Source organism: Protomyctophum parallelum (genome assembly GCF_964188405.1).
Source record: "Protomyctophum parallelum genome assembly, chromosome: 18".
Taxonomy (NCBI): Eukaryota; Metazoa; Chordata; class Actinopteri; order Myctophiformes; family Myctophidae; genus Protomyctophum; species Protomyctophum parallelum.
In genome coordinates this window covers 42,776,552-42,803,844 of record NC_139716.1, presented here as the reverse complement: position 1 = coordinate 42,803,844, position 27,293 = coordinate 42,776,552, and the positions used below count along the sequence as shown (strand labels likewise).

Sequence of the window (27,293 nt, the reverse complement as noted above, 5' to 3'; positions counted from 1 at the left end):
CCATTGGACATGGTCCTTTCCCCTTGGGCTCAACCTTCTTCCAGGAGAAGGTCTCTGGACTGAATTTCCACACATCATTGAAGTTCTGGTTATCGTTCCAGCCACCAAATATGTACAGCTCTCCATTGTAGATAAATGCTGAATGACACCAGCGTCCTTCTGGTAGAAGTTGTGCAGAAGGTGTGTCCAGCCAGGCGTTTGTCTCTGTGTCAAACACTCTGATGCTGTTGTAGACCTCCTGGTACCCCCTACAGCCCCCAAATACAAACATCTTGGTACCAATGATGGTAGCAGAGTGACTGTGTGAATCAGGAGGAGGAGTTCCTCTGGTGTTAATTAAAGACCAGACCATTGTGCTGGTGTCCAACTTGTACATGTCATTAGTGCTTCCAGTCAGCTGGGTGTCTCCTCCATGGATAAACATGACCTTCTCCAACACACAGGCTGAGTGGTAGCTCCTCTCCTCTGGAACAGTCCCAGAAACCCTGGGTTGGAACCATCTGTGGGAGTCAACATCAAATGCATCAAATGCATAATAAAGCACATTGTAATACTGCCCTTCCCAGAACCCTCCCCAGATGTAGACTGTATCTTCAACCAACACAGCTGTGTGGCCGAAGCGCATGGATGGAACCTCAAGGTGACCGTCTCCTCTTCCTGGTTCCACTGGAGGTAACTTCTTCCAGCATAAAGACACTGTGTTGAAGACATGGACATCCATCTGTTCCATGTTGTTGAAGGTCCCTCCATCACAGCGGCCTCCAAAGGAATACAGTTGGTTCCTCACTGCTACAGCAGCATGAAGGGCTCGCTTTGGTCCTCCTGCTTTGGAAACAGTCCAAGACAACATCTGTCTGTCTGTCTCTCTGTCTGTCTGTCTGTCTCTCTCTTCTCTCTCGACGTCTACGGTAATTTTCAACACGGTGCATCATCTTATATCTTCTGGTGTGAAATCACACGGGACACAAACTGTTGCCATGCACGCCTTAACGACGCCAATTAGTGCAGACAGTCCACTGAGCAACTCAAAGTGAGGCTGAATGACAAGCATTTTGCATGCTGGCTCTTTGAGGGGAGCTAGCGCCCCCAATGGCCAGCTTGGTGTGTTTGTGTGTTCTCAGGGACGGCCTTAGGAATCTGGAGGCCCGTTTCAAGACCAAATATGAGGCCCCCATATACCTATGAGATCATTATTAATATTTTGTTGAGACCCCCCTGAGGGTGGAGGCCCGTTTCAATTGAAACTGGTGAAACATACTTAAGGCCTCCTATGCTTGTAGGGCTAATCAAAGTGTAGGATAGTATTGGTAATGCTGATTATTGTGCATGCTCTTTAATGTGTGTGGTTGTTTTTTGTGCTTTCTTTCTTCCAGAGTTGAATGACACGTTCAGTGACAACAACGACACCGTGGAGCAGATAGTCCACTATATCATGAAGAATGAAGGTACAGTACATGATAATAACACATGGTGTTTTGGTGCAATAGGCATACTGTGTATCAGATAGAGATTCTATCATTCGTTGCTTCTTTGTGGTCATCTTTTTTTTCCTTTCGCAGTGGTTTTCATAACGGGGCAAACCTGCATTTTATTGTTTCTTGACGTCCCATACTACAATTTACAATTTAGGCATTTAGCAGACGCTCTTAATCCAGAGCGACTTACATTTAAGCAAGAACAAAAGCATGGGAATACATCACATAAAAGCATTTATCATGAAACATGCGTAAGCTGCCACCCTTGGCCTCATTTGACCCTATTTTTACCCTCTTTGGTTCATTACTATACCTCTGGGTTTTCAAAACAACAATACCACACGCCACTTGAGGAAGGAAAGGGTGTGTGTGTGTGTGTGTGTGTGTGTGTGTGTGTGTGTGTGTGTGTGTGTGTGTGTGTGTGTGTGTGTGTGTGTGTGTGTGTGTGTGTGTGTGTGTGTGTGTGTGTGTGTGTGTGTGTGTGTGTGTGTGTGTGTCCTTGTTAATCATCTGTCACTTGGAAAGTTCAACATAAGGACAGCAAGGCCACAGCAGTCCCGTTTTAAAGGACAACTTTAGTTTCTTTTCAACTAAGGTTCATGTTTTAGGTTGTTATTAGAGAAACTAAAAGGTGAGTGTTCATTTTCTTTCATTTGCTGCTTTCTTTCGTTTTAGGGATTTTAGCAGTTTTTGACAGGGGGGCGGGGGCATTCGAGCATGGGGCTAAATATGTATTTTTTAACACAATTTTATGGTGATTTATTTTTTTATGGTTTACTATAGTCCTAATAAACGCCAGGAAATTACATCTGGCCACTTTGAATGTGACAAACTGACATATTGAGCCTATACACACAGTATAAGCCTTCCCCCAGTAGGCTACCTTCACATTCAGTAGATCCTGTGATCTTCTGTGGCCAGATGTAATTTCCTGGCGTTTATTAGCCCCATGCTCAAATGCCCCCGCCCCCCTGTCAAAAACAGCTAAAATCCCTAAAACGAAAGAAAGCAGCAAATGAAAAAAGATTAACACTCATCTTTTACTTTATCTAATAACAAACTAAAACATGAACCTTGGTTGAAAAAAACGAAAGTTGTCCTTTAAGTTAACGATATGTTTGTTTCTGATGGCCATTCTTTATCACCGTTTGTCCAAGAACAAAACATCATTACTACTCTGTAACGTACGTCAGCATGAATCATCATTTCTGCAACTTCAAACAATGACGAGTATAGAGTAGAGACTGCATTCTCAGAATTGGACAATGCTGTTGGATTACCTAGCGCAGTACTCCACCTAATGTGCATTAAGGACAATGCAACTCTAAAGATATTGACCGTGGCCTATTTACAGGGCAGCCATAGCTGAGTGGGTACTAGCCCATTCTGACCGGGCACCCATTTTGGTGTCAGCATCATGTTGTGCTTTAGCTATTTAAAAATAGCAGATCTACAAGCTCGTATCGCGCCACCGAGTGGCGCGATACGAGCTTGTAGGTCTGCTATTTTTGAAAAATCGAAGAGCGACTGACATTTTTTAGAATCTGATCTCAGGTCAGAATGGGTTCATCAGACCAGTGTGTGTCCGGCGGAAACCTCGTATGAATCTGATCTCAGGTCAGAATGGGCTAGAGAGGCCATCTGGGAATTGGAAACCCAGGCCGCCGCTTAGCACTAGGAAGTCTGAGCAGCCGTTCTGACCGAATTTGAAATTTCAACGTTTATTTTCTTAGCCCATGGAGTCCAGAGAAAGTTCCCCTTGCATGACTTTGTCTAAATATTCGGTTGAAATCATCTCTGTTTTTTTTTCCATTTGAAACATTTTGTAAATATGATTTTAGGCATATATCTCTTACTCAGTCTGACTATAATCGGCCCAATCGACCGCCGTCACCCTTTCTCCCCCTCTCGTCTTTTGTTTGCGCTGCTTGATAATGGTGTTAATGGTGATTCCCCGACATTTACTTTTCACTTGATATCGTTTCGTAGAGAGCGCCTACACAACCGATTTATATACCAAATGAAAGCCCCAATTCCATAGTTTACATGGTATTTTGATTTTTTTTAAATGAGCAAAAAATGAGCGAGTTATGGTGGTTATGGTGGAGAAAAAAAAAGAACACACAAACAGCTGGAGACGGCATTGTTGTTGTTGTTGCTGCATTCCATGTCCAACGAATTAAATCATATACGTTTGGCTGGTTAATTAACTTGGAATTTGTTTATTATTTTGATAAGATAATAGGAATATGAATACAATGATTATTATCATTGTTATTATTATTATTATTATTATTATTGCATGCTCGGTTAGACTCGACCCGACATTTACTTTCCATGAAGCGAGAACGCTTGCCGATGCGCGATACAAAATAAAAAGTGTTTGAATAATTCCAACCAGATAGACCTCCCGAACCGCTAAATGTTTTGTCAGTCAAAAGAACAGTTCTTTCTGCAAGCGACGTGGAACTTATGTAGGCATGCTGCTGTGGATTAATTTGTTCTGGCATATAGGCTCAATATCGCCAGCTCTTTGTCAGTCAAAAGAGTTCAGCCTGTCCGTCCTTCTTTATCTGTAAACTTTTTCTCTCTCTCTATTCTATTCTATTTAGTGTGCAAGGCTTACATCCGGTAAGCCACTGTATGCGCTGACTTCCATACACAACACATACACGAACCGTATCCTCTCCTCACCGGATGTTGAATTCACAGTGCTAACGGCCGTATTCTGAACGATGTTTATTAATTAAACTGATATAACAACATAACGTGGCTAATAATTGTTTATTTGGAATGTACTTTGGCTGGTAATTTAGGTAAATATAACGCGACTCACTTGTATAAGTAATTTACCGCGGACAGGCCGCATTTAATGCAATACATTGGCTTTAGTAATGTTGTTAGCTTATAATATTAGCAACTGTAAGCTAACGGCTGGAGGACTACGGACAATCCGGTCAATAACATCATTACACTTAAACATTAATACAATTATGTCATGTTTACATGCCTAGTCAAGCAGTCTGTACATCGCGTGGGGTGACATATATTAATTACATCGATAACACACAAGAAAAGACAAGTGATCTTGCTCTTTTGGAAGGAAAAAAATAACAATAAAAGGCAGCAACGTGACACTCTTCCATGGCTATGTTGCAATATAGTACTAACGGGCAACGGCAAAATATATATTTTTCACATGTATTATTAGTTTTATACATTTTAGGAGTGAAAACATGTGTTAAGAAACATATTATGATTTAATTCGTTGGAAATGGGATGCAGGCTTGAACAATGTCTTCTCCAGCTGGAGAGGGACGTGTGGGGGAGAGAGTGGCCAATCAAATCGCACCAAAAACACGGTCCCATTGACCCTTCAGCCGACTGAGTAGTAGTGATTTTTTTTCAGACTTCGTAGTGTTAATGGCATCCACTACTGCTCTTATCTGAATACAGTAGTTAGGTGAGGCATTTCACGTAGACAGAGCACGGGTTCATGCCCCAAACTTTTCAGCCCCCAAAATGATGCTGCCATTGACTCGCGACCTTGTGCGCAATTGCCTGCACATTTTTATTTATTTAACCCATTCTGACCTGAGATCAGATTCATACGAGGTTTCCGCCGGACACACACTGATCTGATTAACCCATTCTGACCTGAGATCAGATTCTAAAAATGCCAGTCGTTCTTTGATTTTTCAAAAAATAGCAGACCTACAAGCTCGTATCGCGCCACTCGGTGGCGCGATATGAGCTTGTAGATCTGCTATTTTTAAATAGCTAAAGCATAACATGATGCTGACACCAGAATGGGTGCCCGGTCAGAATGGGTTTAACCAGTAAAAAAAAACACATTGAGACTGAAGTCTCTTTTACAAGTGTAATGCATTAGGGGCACGGTGGCACAGTTGGTAGTGCTGTCGCCTCACAGCTAGAAGGTCCTGGGTTCGATTCCCGCTCGGGGCGCTGTGGGTGCTGGCGGCGTGTTCCCTCCTCCACGTCATCAGTGCCCATACCCGAGGCGGTGTTGGCGAAAGGGCCTTTCTGTGTGCAGTTTGGATGTTCTCCCCGTGTCCCCTAGGGTAGGTACCCTCACATGTTCTCCCTGTGTCCCCTAGGGTAGGTACCCTCACAAAAACATGCAGTAATCCTGGTCTCTAAACTGCCTCCCCCTGGCCAGCCGGGGCGCCTGATGGAGGGGAATGGAACTGGTTGGAATAACGTGTTCCTTCCACGCGCTACGTCCAACCAGGGAAACTCCCCCCTGTCAGGTGTAAAGGAGCAACTTGGACACTCAAGCATGAAGGAAGCATGAGTTAAGTCCGTTGCTCTCCCCAGGTTGGTGGAGGGTGTGTAGAGCCCAGGATCACATTAGATAATTGACACAGGGGTGAAAAATGGGTTACAAAATCGTGGGATAAAAATTATAAAAAAAAACAAAAAAACAAGTGTAATGCATTAAGCTATAGGACTATAGGGGTTTTGTAACAATAATGGTTAAATTCTATTTGTACTCATTTTTACATTGTATTTCACTCATTCTGTTGAATTCTATTCAGGTGTGTAAACTGTTTTTGACGACCCAAAATACTAACGCAACTTTGGGAATCCCTTACCTAGAGTATGTTCAAATGTACTGTACTGTACTGTACTGTACTGTACTGTACTGTACTGTACTGTACTGTACTGTACTGTACTGTACTGTACTGTACTGTACTGTACTGTACTGTACTGTACTCCCATCAACAACTAAAGGGCAGGCAATTGTTATTATTTTTAAGAAATTAAATAAATGTATATTCTTTTGTCCAGACCAGTGGTTCTCAAACGTATTAATTTCAAATCTCAGAGTTATAACAGACCTGCAACAAGGGTCCATTTGGAACCCACTCAAGGGACCTTTTAGGGTCCCTGTACCTCACTTTGAGAACCCCAGAGTGTTTATGGAGGCATCGAGGCGAGGACCAATGCAGGCACAGCGCCTCAGACACCGTCACACACACACACACACACACACACACACACACACACACACACACACACACACACACACACACACACACACGGTTCTGCTTCATTTACCTCAAATCCAATGAACTTGGCATGGCAGCGGATCTCTCAATTAATTTGAACAGGTCGATACATGTAGCTAGATGCCTCAATGTGTCAAGAGATGGTGGATGAAGTGTTGAAATGCCACATTCATGTTGGACGGACTGCTCCTTTTGGAATAAGTGCACTTATACCGCTACTTTGTTGCAAGGCCGTTTTGCTCTGACCTGAGATCAGATTCATACGAGGTTTCCGCCGGACACACACTGGTCTGATGAACCCATTCTGACCTGAGATCAGATACTAAAAAATGTCAGTCGCTCTTCGATTTAAAAAAAATAGCAGACCTACAAGCTCGTATCGCGCCACCGAGTGGCGCGATACGAGCTTGTAGATCTGCTATTTTTAAATAGCTAAAGCATAACATGATGCTGACACCAAAATGGGTGCCCGGTCAGAATGGGTTAAATGGCATCTTTTCAGATTTCAAGATGGGAAACCACTTTATTTTTTTTGGTAGATTTGGAGATGACATAGTTTGTGGATGATTTTATGGGGGCGTTATGAACCCAGTTCAGTTGGTCAAGGTTCCCCCTTTTAGCACATAGCAACCCAGCAATAGTTTTCACAACCCATTTAGGCCTGACGTCGAAATGTATAAAATGTCACATTTTCACGATTATTAAAAAAATAGCAGACCTACAAGCTCGTAGCGCGCCACTCGGTGGCGCGCTACGAGCTTGTAGATCTGCTATTTTTCAATAGCTAAATTATAACATAATGTTTAAAACACCAAAAGGGGTTCCTGCACCCAAAATGGGTTAACATTACTGTTCTAAGAATGTTCAGACTGGCAGCCCAAATCTATCCAGATTGGAATAGTGTAGATTTAATCAAGTCTGAAAAGCACATCAGATTTGAACCACATTCCTAGGTAGGCGGTGTGACGGTGTGATTCAAATCAAATGTATTTATTCTCTATTGTACAACAGCGTTACAAGCCGAAAATAGCTTCAGCCAGGTCGGCTCCATATATGGGCATGCCCATTATGGGCATATACTGATGACATCAACAACCTTTTATGGGCATAAAAGTGGCAAGGAATGACCGATAGGCCTTGTCTCTTTGGATTCAGTCCAACATTTTAACCCATTCTGACCTGAGATCAGATTCATACGAGGTTTCCACTGGACACACACTGGTCTGATTAAACCCATTCTGACCTGAGATCAGATTCTAAAAATGTCAGTCGTTCTTCGATTTTTTTCAAAAATTGCAGACCTACAAGCTCGTATATGAGCTTGTAGATCTGCTATTTTTCAATAGCTAAAGCATAACATGATGCTGACACCAAAATGCGTTCCCGTTCAGAATGGGTTAAACTGACTAAAATGTTGCACAACCTGCCTTTCATCCACTGTCTTTATGTTGTGATTTATAAAGTCCAACTTGTCATATAGAAAAGATAAATAGAATGTTTTTCTATAAGTTTCAAATACAGTGAAAATAGCTGATCTACAAGCTCACAATGCATCACATTGTGAAGTGTGTATATATATGGCTTATTATGCTTATTAGTCTGAAAAACACAATATGCAATAGTTTGTGTTCACTAATAGCAAGCAGAATAATCTATTTTCATACAATTTCACTGTTTATTCACTGTTTAAATAGTCCCTGTCATGCCCCTTCTCTCACTGCATTTCCACCAAAAAATAAGTTATTTGCTTAACATTAATAACATTGGTTATTATTTGTTATTATGCTGAGTAACGGGTTTGTATGTTGTGCGACAGTTCCGGTGATAGCATGCAGCGTGCCATTTAATTCAGTTACAGTATAAGGATCAGATCCGGCCATCTCCCAATAAGTCACTGGAGCGTTTTCTGTCCCTATAATTCCCACAGTATTCTTATATGTCTCTCTTTCTTCTCTTTTTCTTTTTCTCCAGCAAACAGTGAGGCTCTCAAAGCCATGGTTCATGAGAACAGCATAGACTCAGATGGGTAAGGTTTCACATTGTGTTCTTCTCTGCTACATCTACAGCTATTTTCAAAACATCTTGAACACATTTTGAAACGGCACATTTCTTGTAGGCACACAAAACCTTTTCAGATGGCGGTCTGTCTGTGGCCAAATACATGTGGGGGTCCTTGACTTAACGTGAACATTAACCCATTCTGACAGGGCACCCATTTTGGTGTCAGCATCATGTTATGCTTTAGCTATTTAAAAATAGCAGATCTACAAGCTCATATCGCACCACCGAGTGGCGCGATACGAGCTTGTAGGTCTGCTATTTTAGAAAAATCGAAGAGCGACTGACATTTTTAGAATCTGATCTCAGGTCAGAATGGGTTCATCAGGACCAGTGTGTGTCCGGCGGAAACCTCGTATGAATCTGATCTCAGGTCAGGGCTTCAGTATTGCATCATGTGCCGCGAATGCACTCAACTACCTCGTAATGTCATTTACTGACAAGAGAGTTGAAAGGGTTCACAAAGTCGAGCCACAGTTGTTGGATGTTGTCAGAGGCTAGCTGTGATGAACACGGCAACCACCAGATGGCACTATAAGCACATGGATTATGACCTCCTTCAATAGAACTTGACTGAGGCCTGTGTGTGCTAGTGGTAATAACCTGAGTGGGAATGGCAGAGGCACGGCAGCCAATGGGGTCACGTGTCTCTTCCTCTCCATGGTAGCAGGGTTTGATTGAGGCCAGGTCTGCTGGGACAGCTCGGAAAATGTCACCGTGCTCCAAATGACTGCGTTATGTGCGCTCTGTGGCAGAGGGTTTTCCACCTTCTTCATACCAACTAACTACCAAGGCCCATTCTTTATTTTTTCAGCATTTGAGCCACGGACCACCATTTGATGAGATTTAGCCAAAACCCAAAACTAAAGAAGTTAGATTGTTATTGTTGGATAGGAGTTTGTCCACAATTCCATTCTTGTAAATTAAGTAGGTGTTACAATGACATAACTCTTTGAGAGCGTGAAATGAAACGGTTCCATTTGGTTTAATTTGACACTAATAAGGGTCCATTTGGTTCAAACTCTTCATCATTAAAAGCTGGGGACCAACTGGAACGCCCTCAAGTGGTCCCCTAGACCCCTGGTTGGAAACCACTGCTCCGCCTCCACGGTGCTCCGCGTGGCCTTGGTTTGACTTTAGACGCCGAGCGAGGGCGAGACCTTTTGCTCCGTCATTAGCCCATTCTGACCGGGCACCCATTTTGGTGTCGGCATCATGTTATGCTTTAGCTATTAAAAAATAGCAGATCTACAAGCTCATATCGCGCCACCGAGTGGCGCGATACGAGCTTGTAGGTCTGCTATTTTTGAAAAATCAAAGAACGACTGACATTTTGATAGAATCTGATCTCAGGTCAGAATGGGTTAATCAGACCAGTAGTGTGTGTCCAGTGGAAACCTCGTATGAATCTGATCTCAGGTCAGAATGGGTTAGAGTCGACATTCATGATTCTAATGAATAATTGAATGGAATGAATTGACGTGTGTGTGTGAATGTGAATGGAGTCTGAGCACCACATGGAACTGTTTAGTCTCCAGGGCTGCAAAAGGTCGAGTCCCGAGTATGGTTCCATCAAGGAATGCCATCACTCAGAGCCTTTTCTCGGCTGCGGCGGATAAAATAAAAGGACAGTGCAATTGGTTGCCCGGTGCTCACTCTCCCCCCCCTGCCATTCACACGGTGCTCACTCTCCCCCCTGTCATTCACACAGTGCTCACTCTCTCCCCCCTGCCATTCACACGGTGCTCACTCTCTCCCCCCTGCCATTCACACGGTGCTCACTCCCCCCCCTGCCATTCACACGGTGCTCACTCTCCCCCCCCTGCCATTCACACAGTGCTCACTCTCCCCCCCCTGCCATTCACACAGTGCTCACTCTCCCCCCCCTGCCATTCACACGGTGCTCACTCTCCCCCCCCTGCCATTCACACGGTGCTCACTCTCCCCCCCCTGCCATTCACACGGTGCTCACTCTCTCCCCCCTGCCATTCACACGGTGCTCACTCTCTCCCCCCTGCCATTCACACGGTGCTCACTCTCCCCCCCTGCCATTCACACAGTGCTCACTCTCCCCCCCCTGCCATTCACACAGTGCTCACTCTCCCCCCCTGCCATTCACACGGTGCTCACTCTCCCCCCCCCTGCCATTCACACAGTGCTCACTCTCCCCCCTGCCATTCACACGGTGCTCACTCTCTCCCCCCTGCCATTCACACGGTGCTCACTCCCCCCCCCTGCCATTCACACGGTGCTCACTCTCTCCCCCCTGCCGTTCACACGGTGCTCACTCTCTCCCCCCTGCCGTTCACACGGTGCTCACTCTCTCTCCCCTGCCATTCACACGGTGCTCACTCTCCCCCCTGCCATTCACACGGTGCTCACTCTCCCCCCTGTCATTCACACGGTGCTCACTCTCTCCCCCCTGCCATTCACACGGTGCTCACTCTCCCCCCCCTGCCATTCACACGGTGCTCACTCTCTCCCCCCTGCCATTCACACGGTGCTCACTCTCTCCCCCCTGCCATTCACACAGTGCTCACTCTCTCCCCCCTGCCATTCACACAGTGCTCACTCTCTCCCCCCCTGCCATTCACACGGTGCTCACTCCCCCCCCCCCTGCCATTCACACGGTGCTCACTCTCCCCCCCCTGCCATTCACACGGTGCTCACTCTCTCCCCCCTGCCATTCACACAGTGCTCACTCTCTCCCCCCCTGCCATTCACACGGTGCTCACTCTCTCCCCCCTGCCATTCACACGGTGCTCACTCTCTCCCCCCCTGCCATTCACACGGTGCTCACTCTCTCCCCCCTGCCATTCACACAGTGCTCACTCTCTCCCCCCCTGCCATTCACACGGTGCTCACTCTCTCCCCCCTGCCATTCACACGGTGCTCACTCTCTCCCCCCTGCCATTCACACAGTGCTCACTCTCTCCCCCCTGCCATTCACACAGTGCTCACTCTCTCCCCCCTGCCATTCACACAGTGATCACTCTCTCCCCCCTGCCATTCACACGGTGCTCACTCTCCCCCCTGCCATTCACACGGTGCTCACTCTCCCCCCTGCCATTCACACGGTGCTCACTCTCCCCCCTGCCATTCACATGGTGCTCACTCTCCCCCCTGCCGTTCACATGATGGAGCAAAACGAGGAACAGGAGTGTAAAACTGCTTAGAGAGAGAGAGAGAGAGAGAGGCATTTTTATGTGTTTGGAGTAAAGTGGTAGTCTGTGTACCAAGGATTAGGTATTGACTATTGAAGGCATTCAGCCGGAGGGACCGGCCTGGGAAATTAGCAAGGCAGCAGCGTACGCCGGTTCACCCGGCCGTCGTCTCCCAGCATCACTCTGTGTTCCTTCCTCGCATTCTCTAAATCTCCTCTTTGAACATTTTCTTTTTAACTCGTCCCCAGCCCCCCCCCCCCCCCCCGCCGCCCCTCGTTTTCGGCGCTACTTTCTGGTCTCTGTTCTTTCATTTGAAGTACATGCTCTATTGGTTTCAATCACTCTCTCTTTGTTGCTGTAATGCTTGCTCTCTCTCTCTCTCTCTCTCTCTCTCTCTCTCCCCCCCCTCCCCCCCAGCCAGGTTGGGCAGTCTGCCAGCGGAACACTTAGAGATGGTGGGGACCTGGAGGGTGGGGGCAGGTGGGTGGGGGCAATTTATGGGACACTAGGGAATGCGGTGAGGGTGTAGTGGGGTTCTGAGAGAGAGAGAGAGAGATTGTGGAAGATGGAGGAAGACTGAAATAGTTAAGGGGTGAGACAGAGATGAGCTGCTGTTTCATAGCCAACCCAGTGCGCGCTCTCTCTCTCTCTCTATCTCTCTCTCTCTCTCTCTCTCTCTCTCTATCTATCTATCTATCTATCTATCTATCTATCTATCTATCTATCTATCTATCTATCTATCTATCTATCTATCTATCTATCTATCTATCTATCTATCTATCTATCTATCTATCTATCTATCTATCTATCTCTCTCTCTCTCTCTTCCTCTCCACAGCACTGCTTTCCCTGTCATTAAACGGCAAACTCCTAGACTCTATACATCCCCATGTCTCTTCCTGTTTTTTTATTATTATTATTTATTTATTTTATTTTGTCTCCTTCTCAGTGGAAACTAGAAAAAGTGCCCAGGTCTCCACCAGGATTCTTCCTCAGCCTAGTGGGAATATGCGTGCACAGTTTCATCGCAATGGGACGCTGCGTTGAGGAGTTGTGGTGATTTGTACAAAGGGCTACTCCTGAAAACTGTAGGAGCCAATCGTGGTCAATCAGGATGGAATATGAGAAATCAAACAAACCTGTCTTGATCACATGACTATGGAGATCATGTGTACCGATTTGCGTGAAATTTGGATAAAATCTGAAGGAGTAATAATAGAAAATGTGTTTTACATATGTCGGCCTCCTGGTGGCGCTATAAAGAGCAGATGTGAAAAATTCCAGACAAAGGTTTTTCCTTGGCCTCTAGGGAGTTGGCATACAAAGTTATCCACAGATCCGTGCAGTTAGAGGTAAAAACACTTTTCGGCCAGTTATAGCGCCACCTTGAGGCTGAGTTGAAATTGTTCATGTGGCATTTCGTCCTCGGCCTAGTGGGAATGTGGGTGCACAATTTCAGGGAAATCACGCGATGTGTTCATGATTTGCAGCATTTTGTTTGAAACTGAGCACTCCTGTGAACTTTGGAAGCCAATGTTAACCAATCAGGATGGAGTGTGAGAAATCTGAAAGACCCGTTTCGTTGAATGGCTCTAGAGAGACTGTGTACCAATTTGCGTGATGTTTGGACAAAATCTGTAGGTGTACTGTGCAAAAACTTGTTTTGCACAAAGCGGCCTCCTGGTGGCGCTATAACAGGCCGTTCTGGAAAGTTTGGGGCAGAGGTTCATTGTTGGCATCCAGGGAGTGTGTGTGCAAAATTTGGTATCGATTGGGTTAACAGTGGCCGAGATTAGCTGCTCACGGACACACACACGGACGGACGGACACACGGACGGACGGACGGACGGACGGACACACGGACGGACGGAGTGCAAAACATACTCTCCCCCCATGCCTTCGGCCTGGTGGAGACAATCAAGTGCATGCTTTCAGAAATACGTGAGCATTCAAAATGAACTCCTTGCTGGAGTTGATCACTGTTCACATTGGCTCTCTTCTCTCTGTGTTCTGCATATAACGTGCATATCCCTCTTAGATGTCTCCATCTTAGATCTCTAGAAGGCACACACACACACACGCACGTATGCACGCACACGCCCGCCCATCCATCCACGTTGTCCCTCTTCATTCTAGCATGGCTGTTTTGGCCAGTCTAATCTCACAAGGCCGATGTTGTGCCTCGTTCAAGCTGATTGAGACAAATCAAAGGAAATGCTCACACACACGCACGCATGCACGCACGCACGCACGCGCGCACACACAGTGGCATAGACCCAAGCAGGATGATAAATAACAAACAGAGGAGAGTGTATAGCCCATTCTGACCGGGCACCCATTTTGGTGTCGGCATCATGTTATGCTTTAGCTATTGAAAAATACCAGATCTACAAGCTGACCGGGCACCCATTTTGGTGTTGGCATCATGTTATGATTTAGCTATTGAAAAATAGCAGATCTACAAGCTCATATCGCGCCACCGAGTGGCGCGATACGAGCTTGTAGGTCTGCTATTTTTGAAAAATCGAAGAGCGACTGACATTTTTAGAATCTGATCTCAGGTCAGAATGGGTTCATCAGACCAGTGTGTGTCCAGTGGGAACCTCGTATGAATCTGATCTCAGGTCAGAATGGGATAGACAGTGCTGCTGCTGTAAACGGATGCTTGTTCAAAACAACATCGGTGTGTTCGTCCTGTAGGAATGATTTCCTCTAACCCGTCTACCGGTACATGGATGCCATTTGGACTTTGAAGCATAAATTGTCAACAATGGATCCATAAGATGACTACAGGGGTCCGTTGTTTATGATTATTGCTGCCAAGTATAAATTAACCCATTCTGACCGGGCACCCATTTTGGTGTCAGCATCATGTTATGCTTTAGCTATTTAAAAATAGCAGATCTACAAGCTCATATCGCGCCACCGAGTGGCGCGATACGAGCTTGTAGGTCTGCTATTTTTTGAAAAATCGAAGAACGACTGACATAGCTTTATCAGAAAACTGTCAGGATGTAGAAGACGTTTATAGAATCTGATCTCAGGTCAGAATGACGATGAAAGCTCACAATGTCAGACATACAGTACACTCAAATACCATGTCAGTGAAGTGCTGTGTCTGACGGTGGCTTCTAGGTCTGTGGTCATAGGTCTGTGGTCTAGGTCTGTGGTCATAGGTCTGTGGTCTAGGTCTGTGGTCTAGGTCTGTGTCTGACGGTGGCTTCTAGGTCTGAGCAGGACTCTTTAATTTGTTTCTTTTGTCGTTTTGTTGTTTTTGTCATATAATACAACATAGTTTGGACTGAATGCAGGCCCATTGTCATCCAACGGGTGAATAAAAGCATACTGTGTAACATTTTTCAGTTAGACTGTTTGACTTTTCACAATAACCATGCCATGTACATATGTTTTGAGAACGTCTCTAAACACTATTAAGTATTATGTTATAGCCAAAATGACAGAGGCGCTTGGACATGTATTTACTTAGGTAATTTACACTTAATAGGCACCATTTCTGATGATTCAAAATATCCTGGCAGATTGGCCCCTGCTGCATTCATTGGTCAGTGTATTTGAGGGGCGCTAGCCCCTCCTATATACAGGTTTACTTTGTTTTTAGTTTAATGTTTGTTTAAAAAATTCCATTGACAATGAAGATACAGAGTTACAGTACAGTACTCTATAAAACAGACATAAATGAACATTACACTGTACGACTTAAAGGGGAATGTAACCCAGGGGCAATTTTGTGAGTTTGCTGCCCTCTAAAGATTTAAACGTAAACTACAGGGGGTTAAAAACATGTACTGTAAAATACATACTGTAACAATGGCAATACTGTCTGTTGTCAATGCATGCTAGTGTTGCTTTTTTTTTTTTTTTTTTCATTTCATATGAATCACAATACAGTACAAATCATAATAGATAACAATTCATTTGTCTTACATAATTCATTTGTTTTTTATACTGATTCACCCATGACGAAAAGGAGCAGGAAGAAGAATACATTCTTATAAATACCTGCCCCCTTTTCACTCAAAAGTTAGTTTATACTTTAATGATTGGCTCATACACATCTAAACAAAACAAACAAAAACAAAAGAATAAGACAAAACAAGCAAGAAGTTGAGCAATGACACGTGCAAGAAATAATGGCTAACCTATTCGTCGGCTTCATATTGCCTAAATATTAGATTTTTGTAATTTATTTTAAATTGGCAAATATGTGTACAACCCTTTAAATTGTCATCCAGAGAATTCCACGTTCGGATTCCTGTTATCGAAGGACACATCAGTCTTTGAGTGGTCCGTGCAACTTTATGTTTAAAATCAAATTTCCTCCTCCTATCCCCACTTTCTGAACTAGGTTCAAATAGCTGTTGTAAATGAACTGGTAATGTTTTGCTTTTTGCTCTGAACATAATTAATAAGGTTTGTAGCTTCACGACATGTTCAAGTTTCAATACCCTCGATTTTATAAATAGACCATTTGTGTGCTCTCTATAATGCACTTTGTGCATGATTCGTACTGCTCTCTTCCGTAATAAGTATAATGGTTTTGTGGTAGTCATGTACGTATTCCCCCACACTTCAGCACAATAACTAAGATATGGAGAAATTAGTGAACAATATAATATTCGCATTGCTTCTTTTGCTAGCACATGCTTCACTTTGTTTAAAATAAAAATGCTCTTCGAGATCTTTTTCTTAACATGCGCTATATGGGATTTCCATGTTAACCCATTCTGACCGGGCACCCATTTTGGTGTCAGCATCATGTCATGCTTTAGCTATTGAAAAATAGCAGATCTACAAGCTCATATCGCGCCACCGAGTGGCGCGATACGAGCTTGTAGGTCTGCTATTTTTGAATAATCGAAGAACGACTGACATTTTTTTAATCTGATCTCAGGTCAGAATGGGTTAATAATGAAACTGTCAGGATGTAATAGACATTTTTTTAATCTGATCTCAGGTCAGAATGTGTTAATTTGTCATCCATTATTATAAGAACCGAAATTCTGATGCTCTTGCGACGGCCACTCCATCTATGACTGCTTCCACCTGGTCATCCTTTTTCCTATTTCCAAAAACCATGAACTTAGTTTTTTCCAAATTCAGCGAGAGCTTATTTATATCAAACCATTTTTTTGAGTTTTTTCATTTCATGTGTAATGGTCTCAGCTAACTTATTTAAATCATATCCAGAGCAATGGAAATGTGTGTCATCTGCAAACAAAACAAATTGTAATATTTTTGATACGTCACAAATGTCATTAATGTACAGATTAAATAATTTGGGTCCCAAATCAGAACCTTGAGGGACTCCACATGCAATTTGCATACACTCTGATGTGTTACCTGCCCACTGCACATAGGCCCCTTTTCCACCGGTTGGTTCCCAGTGGGAACCGGTTCAGTTCTTTTCCACCGGTTGGTTCCCAATGGGAACCGGTTCAGTTCTTTTCCACCGGTTGGTTCCCAGTGGGAACCGGTTCAGTTATTTTCCACCGGTTGGTTCCCAGTGGGAACCGGTTCAGTTCTTTTCCACCGGTTGGTTCCCAGTGGGAACCGGTTCAGTTCTTTTCCACCGGTTGGTTCCCAATGGGAACCGGTTCAGTTATTTTCCACCGGTTGGTTCCCAGTGGGAACCGGTTCAGTTATTTTCCACCGGTTGGTTCCCAGTGGGAACCGGTTCAGTTCTTTTCCACCGGTTGGTTCCCAGTGGGAACCGGTTCAGTTCTTTTCCACCGGTTGGTTCCCAATGGGAACCGGTTCAGTTCTTTTCCACCGGTTGGTTCCCAGTGGGAACCGGTTCAGTTCTTTTTGGTTTTTAGTCCATGAGCCAGAGCTCCAAAATTTAAATTTTTAATTATGAATTGAGTGGGAAAAACCATACCTATATTAGATTGTTATCACCGTGAAACTTCCCTAATTGAGTACTTACATGAAGACAATGATCTATTGTATTAAAAAAAATACATTTTAAAATATGCAAATGAGGCATTATGTAGGAAAATATGCAAAATAATCGAAAATATGAAAAAGCTACTACTGTGGAAGGGTTATCATGTATTAATTTACTTGTATTGATCCTATAAACAATTTAATATAGGGTATAGTTTGCCCACCAATTTTGGAGCTCTGGCTCATGGACTAAAAACCAAAAAGAACTGAACCGGTTCCCATTGGGAACCAACCGGTGGAAAAGGGGTCATATTGTTGCCTATTTTCTAAATAGCTTCTCATCCAGTCCAGTACCATTCCTCTCACGCCATATGTGTATAATTTAGAAATCAAAATTGAATGATTCAAGGTGTCGAAAGCTTTTTCTAAATCTATAAATACCCCTATCGTATATTTATTTTCATCTGTTGCTGTTGATATTTCCTCCATTAATATTCATTAAAGCTGTTGCTGTGGACCTATTTTGCCGAAAGCCATATTGGCATTCAACTCAACAATGCACTCAACAATTCACATTTTCACGCTTTCACGTCACAGTGTGCCTTAAGATCAGCCCACCATGTTTTACCTTTCTATAATTCCGAAACTTTAAATGGTGTCAATTTGGCGTTGAGTTTTGTTTACAAGTCGGTGAAACTTCCGTGAGCAGAGGTAATAATTCGAGGTGTACTTTACACTGTGTGTGTGTGTATGTGTGCGTGTGCGTGTGCGTGTGCGTGTGTGTGTGCGTGTGTGTGTGTGTGTGTGGAACATGCTGTAAAAACGGACCCGTCTCAACCAAGGACACGTGCACCGCCCCACAGTTGAACGGTTTATGCCAGACCAGTCAACTAAACTGTGATGAATAGTTTTTCTCCTCTAGAGCGTTTGGTTTCATATCGATTATGGTCTAAAAATATTGCTTTGATTCACAAGGTGGAATTGAAAGTGACACCCGAAATATCCCAACCAGTGCTTCCTTTAGTGGTTTAATCCATTTTGGGCGGGAACCCCTTTTGGTGTTTCAAGCATAGCTATTGAAAAATAGCAGATCTACAAGCAGAGATGGGCAGTATTTGAAATACATGTATTTGAAATACGTATTTGAAATACTTTTTTGTATTTTGTAATTTGTATTTCGCTGGGATGGAAGAAATTAGATGTATTTTGTATTTAGATACAGATTTTGACCCAGTATTTGTATTTTGTATCAAAATACATTTTCAATGTATTTTGCCCATCAGAGATGGGCAGTATTTGAAAAACATGTATTTGAAATACGTATTTGAAATACTTTTTTTGTATTTTGTCATTTGTATTTCGCTGGGATGGAAGATGTATTTTGTATTTTGTATTTAGATACATTTTTTGACCCAGTATTTGTATTTTGTATCTCTGTCTACAAGTTCATAGCTATGAACTTGCAGGTCTGCTATTTTTTTTAAATCGTGAAAATGTGGCCCAAATCATTGAATATACATTCTATCGGAGCGTTTTTAACTCAAATCTTTGCTTCTGGGAGGTCCCTGGAACTACATATTTTAGGGTTAGGGTTACATATAACTCTAGGGGTCCTTGACATGAAATAGTTTTGAGAACCACTGGTTTTCAGAAAACTGTCAGTATTTAGAAGGCATTTGTAGAATGGTCCTCCGGTCTAAGTGGTTTAATCAGTGCAGTGTTGACCTGGATTGGTCTGCGTGAGCCCTGTGCACCCTGGCCTGCTCTTCCTGACAATAAGCCCTCCTCCAGACTCTGTCTGTCTCTAAACGCTGCGCTCAGTGGAGAGCAGACCCAGGCCAATCTCCTGACTCTGTCTGTCTCTAAACGCTGCGCTCAGTGGAGAGCAGACCCAGGCCAATCTCCTGACTCTGTCTGTCTCTAAACGCTGCGCTCAGTGGAGAGCAGACCCAGGCCAATCTCCAGACTCTGTCTGTCTCTAAACGCTGCGCTCAGTGGAGAGCAGACCCAGGCCAATCTCCTAGCTTTTGTTGCTAAATCTGGGTGTTTTTAACCCATTCTGACCTGAGATCAGATTCATACGAGTTTTCCACTGGACACACACTGGTCTGATTAACCCATTCTGACCTGAGATCAGATTCTAAAAATGTCTTCGATTTTTCAAAAAATAGCAGATCTACAAGCTCAATGGCGCGATATGAGCTTGTAGATCTGCTATTTTTCAATAGCTAAAGCATAACATGATGCCAACACCAAAATGGGTGCCCGGTCAGAATGGGTTAAAAAAAAGAAATCACACCTGTGTGAAGTGAGGGGCGCTCTTATCATCATACAACTTCATGATGTATAGCATGATGATATTGTCAATGGGAATTTAATCTTTGCGTTAACACAAAAGCAGCCGACTTGCTCGGACACGTTTTCTCTTTAATCAAACATGTATTTATTTTATATTTTCTAACAAGACAAATGTAAATCACCAATGCACATAGGTGGCCTTACACAGGGACAGCTAAAACAATGAAACAAAGACAATAATAAAAGGGGAAAAAATTTGAGAAAATAATATAATAATATAAATATACTGTAACTCGAAAAACTCATGAGTCAGCGAAATATAATAGGATTTTCTTTTTGTAAAAAAGAAAAGACAGACGCATATGATCAATTGCATTTAATGTTTATGTTAGGACAAGAATCTACACTAGCTGAATATAGGAGGGGCTAGCGTCCTCAAAAAAATCTATTAAAATAAGCATTGCGAAACCAATCCAAAGTCTTTAGGCGGTCCTTCATGTTGGGTTGTTTGTGTGACAAAGCATCAGTACATGTCCATATATGGATCTGATTGATTTGTTTGTGTCTGATTGAGAACTCTTTTGGGGCCGTGTTCAGAAATGACACAAATGCTGTGCAATGCAAACTACTGCGCTCCGGTGTCCTATTTCCGAACGCGCCCTATATGTCAGAGGTCAGCAGTCTTCCCTTAGGCCAATTTTGATATAGGATTAAAAAAATAATTAAACAATCAAATCCATTCTGGAAACTTAAATCAATCTAAACTGAACTAAACAAAAAAACCCTCTCTCTCTCTCTCTTTTTCTCTCCCCCCCCCCCTTTACTCCAGTCCTCCTGTCACCCCAACCTCCCCGTTCCCCTCCTCCCCTACCCCCCCACAGACCCCTGTGTCACCCGATGCGCCAGCAGGGGCCGCCAAACACACCTGCAACCACCTGCACACCATCGGGGGCCCCGGGGGCAAGAGCATATGCAGCCGCTGCAACCAGAAGAAGTGGCCCCTGATGAGGAGGCCCTCGGCCCGCAAGTCAGAGCAGCTACGACGCAGCCAACTGGGGGAGATCACCGTTCTAGCTGTGGGGAGGTAGGCGTGTGTGTGTGTGTGTGTGTGTGTGTGTGTGTGTGTGTTGCTTTGTTTAACCCATTCTGACCTGAGATCAGATTCATACGAGGTTTCCACTGGACACCCACTGGTCTGATTAACCCATTCTGACCTGAGATCGGATTCTAGAAATGTCAGTCGCTCTTCGATTTTTTCAAAAATAGCAGACCTACAAGCTCGTATCGCGCCACTCGGTGGCGCGATACGAGCTTGTAGATCTGCTATTTTTCAATAGCTAAAGCATAACATGATGCCAAAAACATGATACCAAAATGGGTGCCCGTTCAGAATGGGTTAAAAAAAATATATATATATTTAATTTTTCATTTTAATTTGGAGTTAGTTGGATTCTTCCCGAAAGCAGAGACTTACACGGGCTCATCAGAAATAGTTATTCACAGGGACGTATAGCTGACCATTTGGTTGCCTTACTCATAGGATATTTGCACATCAGCTATTTTCGCCGTTTGTGAGGACGCACACCTGGACGCTCGTTATTACGCAGCAGAAAAGCCGCGGAGAAATTTGTTATTAACCCATTCTGACCTGAGATCAGATTCATACGAGGTTTTCCACTGGACACACACTGGTCTGATTATTGGAGATGGTTGAAATTGCAGTCAAAATTTCAATTTTCAATTAGGCTTTTGGGAACGGAAAGATAATAATCACACCCGGCCAGTGACTTCAGGTGAAGATCTGTTTAGATAATTATTTTATTTGTGTGTGTGTGTGTGTGTGTGTGTGTGTGTGTGTGTGTGTGTGTGTGTGTGTGTGTGTGTGTGTGTGTGTGTGTGTGTGTGTGTGTGTGTGTGTGTGTGTGTGTGTGTGTGTGTGTGTGTGTGTGTGTGTGTGTGTGTGTGTGTGTGTGTGTGTGTGTGAGAGGAAGGAGCACGGTAACGTGTGTCATGAGTGTCATCTTCGTTCTTGGAGAAGTTCAAGTGCGTTTGCTCTCAACGGATCCAGTCCGCTGTAGTATTCAATTCAATTCAATTCAATTTTATTAACCCATTCTGACCTGAGATCAGATTCATACGAGGTTTCCGCCGGACACACACTGGTCTGATGAACCCATTCTGACCTGAGATCAGATTCTAAAAATGTCAGTCGCTCTTCGATTTTTCAAAAATAGCAGACCTACAAGCTCGTATCGCGCCACTCGGTGGCGCGATATGAGCTTGTAGATCTGCTATTTTTAAATAGCTAAAGCATAACATGATGCCGACACCAAAATGGGTGCCCGTTCAGAATGGGTTAAAGTGTCAAATCACAACAAGTTGTCTCAAGACACTTTACAACCAACAAAGATCCACCCAGAGCAAAGCAATATTGCGAGCCCAGGGTGTTCCTCCTCCAAGGGTGTTCCTCCCTATACTGCTGATCAGGATGCGCGTTGCGTGGCCGTTTTTCATTTGCACCTCCAGATAAATGGCCCAGAACGCAGCGTGACCTGCATGAGAATATTCATTTGTTCCATTTGGCCAAAGCTTTAGTGTGTGTGTGTGTGTGTGTGTGTGTGTGTGTGTGTGTGTGTGTGTGTGTGTGTGTGTGTGTGTGTTCATTGAGATGGGAATGGATGCTGGGGGAATCGGGCTGAGCTGACTATTCGCCTCCAATCACTCAAACTTTATCAACAGGCATTTGAAATTGTCACGTTGATAACATTATATACGCTATATTACTGCAATTGAAATATCTTATTGCTTAGTAACATCGTCATGGCAAATAGATAAAGCCACAGAGAGGAATGAAAGGAAAGGGCCCAGTATTTAATTGAGGGTGTGCACCTGACATCATCATCATACCCACAAGTAATGCAGGAATGCCTACTGAGTGGCAAAACAACTACTTACTGGCCTTGACAGCCCATACATCCACACAGAAAAGGCCTATCTGATTGCATTAACCCATTCTGACCTGAGATCAGATTCATACGAGGTTTCTGCCGGACACACACTGGTCTGATGAACCCATTCTGACCTGAGATCAGATTCTAAAAATGTCAGTCGCTCTTCGATTTTTCAAAAATAGCAGACCTACAAGCTCATATCGCGCCACTCGGTGGCGCGATATGAGCTTGTAGATCTGCTATTTTTCAATAGCTAAAGCATAACATGATGCCAACACCAAAATCGGTGCCCGGTCAGAATGGGTTAAACAACGTTAAACTCAGTTTGCCACTCGATTTACCCTGCATGCGCAGGCATAACCCCTATTCTGACCTAGATAATGTGTTGATTGTTTTTAATTTCATTTTCTAAGAGCTTGAAATGTACTTTATGTACTTTATAATACCTGTATATTGTTTGCCATTTTGGGTGAGTGATGTTTCTTCCAAGTGGTATGAGGAGCCCTACAATGGATCATGGGTTTGTCTTGAGCAAAACATAAATGTCTTAACCCATTCTGACCGGGCACCCATTTTGGTGTTGGCATCATGTCATGCTTTAGCTATTGAAAAATAGCAGATCTACAAGCTCATATCGCGCCACCGAGTGGCGCGATACGAGCTTGTAGGTCTGCTATTTTTTGAAAAATCGAAGAGCGACTGACATTTTTAGAGTCTGATCTCTGGGTTAATTTGGCTTCCAGATGTTTTTTCTTGAACCGCGGACGGACGTTTCTCTCTTTCCCAGGTTCCGCGTGACCAAGTGTGACAAGCAGACCCGGGAGAGACGGACGCTGCTGATCACAGACTCCAACGGGAGTGTCCCGGCGTCTCCCACGGAGGCCGAGCCCAGACCCGAGGGCCGGACCCTCTCGGAGTCCAGGCCGGTCAGTCACTGTGTGTGTGTGTGTGTGTGTGTGTGTGTGTGTGTGTGTGTGTGTGTGTGTGTGTGTGTGTGTGTGTGTGTGTGTGTGTGTGTGTGTGTGTGTGTGTGACTGCCAATTAGTTAGATCAGGGGTTTTCAACTGAGTATGAACCAGGGACCACCACCCTGACTGAGAATTAACCTGGGGACCACCACCCTGACTGAGAATCAACCTGGGGACCACCTCCCTGACTGTAGAATCAACCTGGGGACCACCACCCTGACTGAGAATCAACCTGGGGACCACCACCCTGACTGAGAATCAACCTGGGGACCACCACCCTGACTGAGAATCAACCTGGGGACCACCACCCTGACTGGGAATCAACCTGAGGACCACCACCCTGACTGAGAATCAACCTGGGGACCACCACCCTGACTGAGAATCAACCTGGGGACCACCACCCTGACTGAGAATCAACCTGGGGACCACCACCCTGACTGAGAATTAACCTGGGGACCACCACCCTGACTGAGAATCAACCTGGGGACCACCACCCTGACTGAGAATCAACCTGGGGACCACCACCCTGACTGAGAATCAACCTGGGGACCACCACCCTGACTGAGAATCAACCTGGGGACCACCACCCTGACTGAGAATCAACCTGGGGACCACCACCCTGACTGAGAATCAACCTGGGGACCACCACCCTGACTGAGAATCAACCTGGGGACCACCACCCTGACTGAGAATTAACCTGGGGACCACCACCCTGACTGAGAATCAACCTGGGGACCACCACCCTGACTGAGAATCAACCTGGGGACCACCACCCTGACTGAGAATCAACCTGGGGACCACCACCCTGACTATAGAATCAACCTGGGGACCACCACCCTGACTGAGAATCAACCTGGGGACCACCACCCTGACTATAGAATCAACCAGGGACCACCACCCTGACTTAGAATCAACCTGGGGACCACCACCCTGACTTAGAATCAACCTGGGGACCACCACCCTGACTGAGAATCAACCTGGGGACCACCACCCTGACTGAGAATCAACCTGGGGACCACCACCCTGACTGAGAATCAACCTGGGGACCACCACCCTGACTATATAATCAACCTGGGGACCACCACCCTGACTGAGAATTAACCTGGGGACCACCACCCTGACTGAGAATCAACCTGGGGACCACCACCCTGACTGAGAATCAACCTGGGGACCACCACCCTGACTGAGAATCAACCTGGGGACCACCACCCTGACTGAGAATCAACCTGGGGACCACCACCCTGACTGTAGAATCAACCTGGGGACCACCACCCTGACTGAGAATCAACCTGGGGACCACCACCCTGACTGAGAATCAACCTGGGGACCATGTTGTGTTGGGAGGGGGGATATGGTCGTGGTGTGGGGGAAAGAAATTAACCTTCCATATTAAACTCATGTTGCTGTTCATTGTAACTTATTCTATGACTCAGTAAGCAGACACTTGCGATTGATTATGGGCACATTTCCTTGTAATGGTGACTCAACCAGGCAATCCGGTATGGTTTCCCTTGAGATTCTAACTCACTTTTCTGTGGAAGTTCTTGACATCCGACTTCCCAGTAACTGACAACATCGATGCGTCATAATTTGTCACCAGATCATTTACTGCATTGTTTCTCAACTTTCTCTAACCCAATACAATAAATTCAAATATGAATCTTCACTTTCCTACATTACTAAATGCATGGTCAGGGACCACATGCAACACCTTCACGGACCACCAGTGGTCCACGGACCACCTGTTGAAAACCCATGCGTTAGATCCTTTCTGATCTCTGTCAGTCAATAGACCTACGCAGTCGCTGCTAGATAGAACACCATTGCGCACACAGTCATATCCAGTGTTCATTTCACTCTGAGAATATAAGAATTCTCCAATTATTACACTTGATGTCTTTCACCTGCATATCAACAAGTCGACTGTGTAATATTTGCCCCTGAGATGTAGTGGAGTAGAAGGGAAAAGTACTGAGAATTGGAACTACTTAACAAAATGCTCCGTGGACAGTACAGTGCTGCATTGTACTGTACCTCCACTCTGTTGTGTCTGCCTTTCCGCATTTCAGTGAGCATGTATCAACAGAGGCAGCTGTCTATATGCCATTGAATTGATTGCCCTGGGTATTGCCACTGGCACAACATCCACAAAGTCTGCCTCCTATTAATAGAACGGTGACATACTGAATGACACACGTTCCACTCTTTGCTGTCAAAACGCTGGGGAGGGGTTTGTTCATGTTGGCTTTAGGTCGAGGTTTGTAAGGCGCGTTGAGTAAAGTGTCTGAAGTGTCATTGTTACTTGCGCAAAGCAGAGCGCGCGAGTACTGCGATCGTGTTTGTGTGTGTGTGTGTGTGTGTGTGTGTGTGTGTGCGCACGCTGTGCGGGGGTGCATTGAGTTGGTTCTGGTCAGAGTAATCTAATGAGAGAGTGGCGACACTAGCGTTGACTCCCATTGTAACAATGGAATGCGGAAGTGCTCATTCTATCTCAATGGGATAGTTCCCATGTTTGGAACTATAGCCCATATAGGCAACCACTTTGCGGCGAGATCAAAGCGTGTCGCCACTCTCTCACTAGATGACTCTGGTTCTGGTGTCGTACGCAATGGGCTTTCTTTTTGCTCACGGACAGTTCGACACACAGACTGGGGGTCAAGGCCAACCGGTGACCTTCTGCTTAGCAGACAGCCTCTCTAACCACTAAGCAACAGCCGGCCTTTGTTACCCTAAGTGTCCGCTGTTCAGATTCTGGATGTGCAACGCAGTGGGTGTATTTAGAATCCATCTATCTAATGATTGTTTTTCTCGTTTTTTTTTTTAATCAAGATGTTTGTTTGTTTTTTTTCCCCGCCAGGAGGAGGCAGAAAACACTGATAACAAGTGAGAAGAGCCCAGGTAATTTGTCTTGTTTTTATCGTCCCGCCTGAAGTGAGCCACCATTCCATTTCTCCAAACAGACCTAGATCTAATGCCTGCATTTACTCCACAGGAGGAGAGAGGTCTGGGCTTTCCAAACGGAGGACAGAAACAATTGGACATTATTTCTAACGTGGCATAGCGAGAATATACAGATGTATCATCACACCACCAGAGGGACGGACGGACAGTTGCTGGAGTTTTAATCCAGGAGTGTTTGCTGTCCCCGTGCCTTCACAGGGGACAGAGTGACGGTGATGGTGTCGGCGCTGAGAAGCAGAGCTGCTAAAGGTTGGCACCTCTGCGACTCACCCTCGACATGTCATTATAGTGGCCCATTTTAGACATGGTGCAACCAACCTATGCGTTGTTTTTACGGGAGCTATACCTCTGTGTCTCATTAGTTATTGCTATACATGTAGCAACGTCATTGTCTTTTTTACATTTTTTAATTATAATTTGGAGGTTTTTTCAGAAACCTTAGGCTAGGTTTTAGAAGACGTTTTTTAGGAGTGTAAGTG

The 27,293-nt window shown here is 44.6% G+C and overlaps 1 protein-coding gene across 1 annotated transcript; it reads left to right on the top strand.

The window, feature by feature from the left end:
* The first annotated feature begins 1,311 nt into the window (after positions 1–1,311).
* rell1 (RELT like 1) lies at positions 1,312–27,293 on the top strand. The gene is made up of 6 exons (XM_083788374.1): positions 1,312–1,445; positions 8,480–8,534; positions 20,764–21,018; positions 23,673–23,811; positions 26,711–26,751; positions 26,849–27,293. The coding sequence occupies exons 1-5, from the start codon at positions 1,337–1,339 to the stop codon at positions 26,738–26,740; spliced, it is 588 nt and encodes a 195-aa protein (XP_083644500.1). The 5' UTR covers positions 1,312–1,336; the 3' UTR covers positions 26,741–26,751; positions 26,849–27,293.

What these genes read in the sequence shown, in the direction of transcription:
- rell1 (XM_083788374.1), top strand. Translation starts at nt 1,337, where the DNA reads ATGTGTGTGGTTGTTTTTTGTGCTTTCTTTCTTCCAGAGTTGAATGAC. An exon ending in AACAGCATAGACTCAGATGG is followed by an intron (nt 8,535 to 20,763) that starts GTAAGGTTTCAC and finishes CCTTTACTCCAG; the next exon opens with TCCTCCTGTCACCCCAACCT. An exon ending in ACCGTTCTAGCTGTGGGGAG is followed by an intron (nt 21,019 to 23,672) that starts GTAGGCGTGTGT and finishes TCTCTTTCCCAG; the next exon opens with GTTCCGCGTGACCAAGTGTG.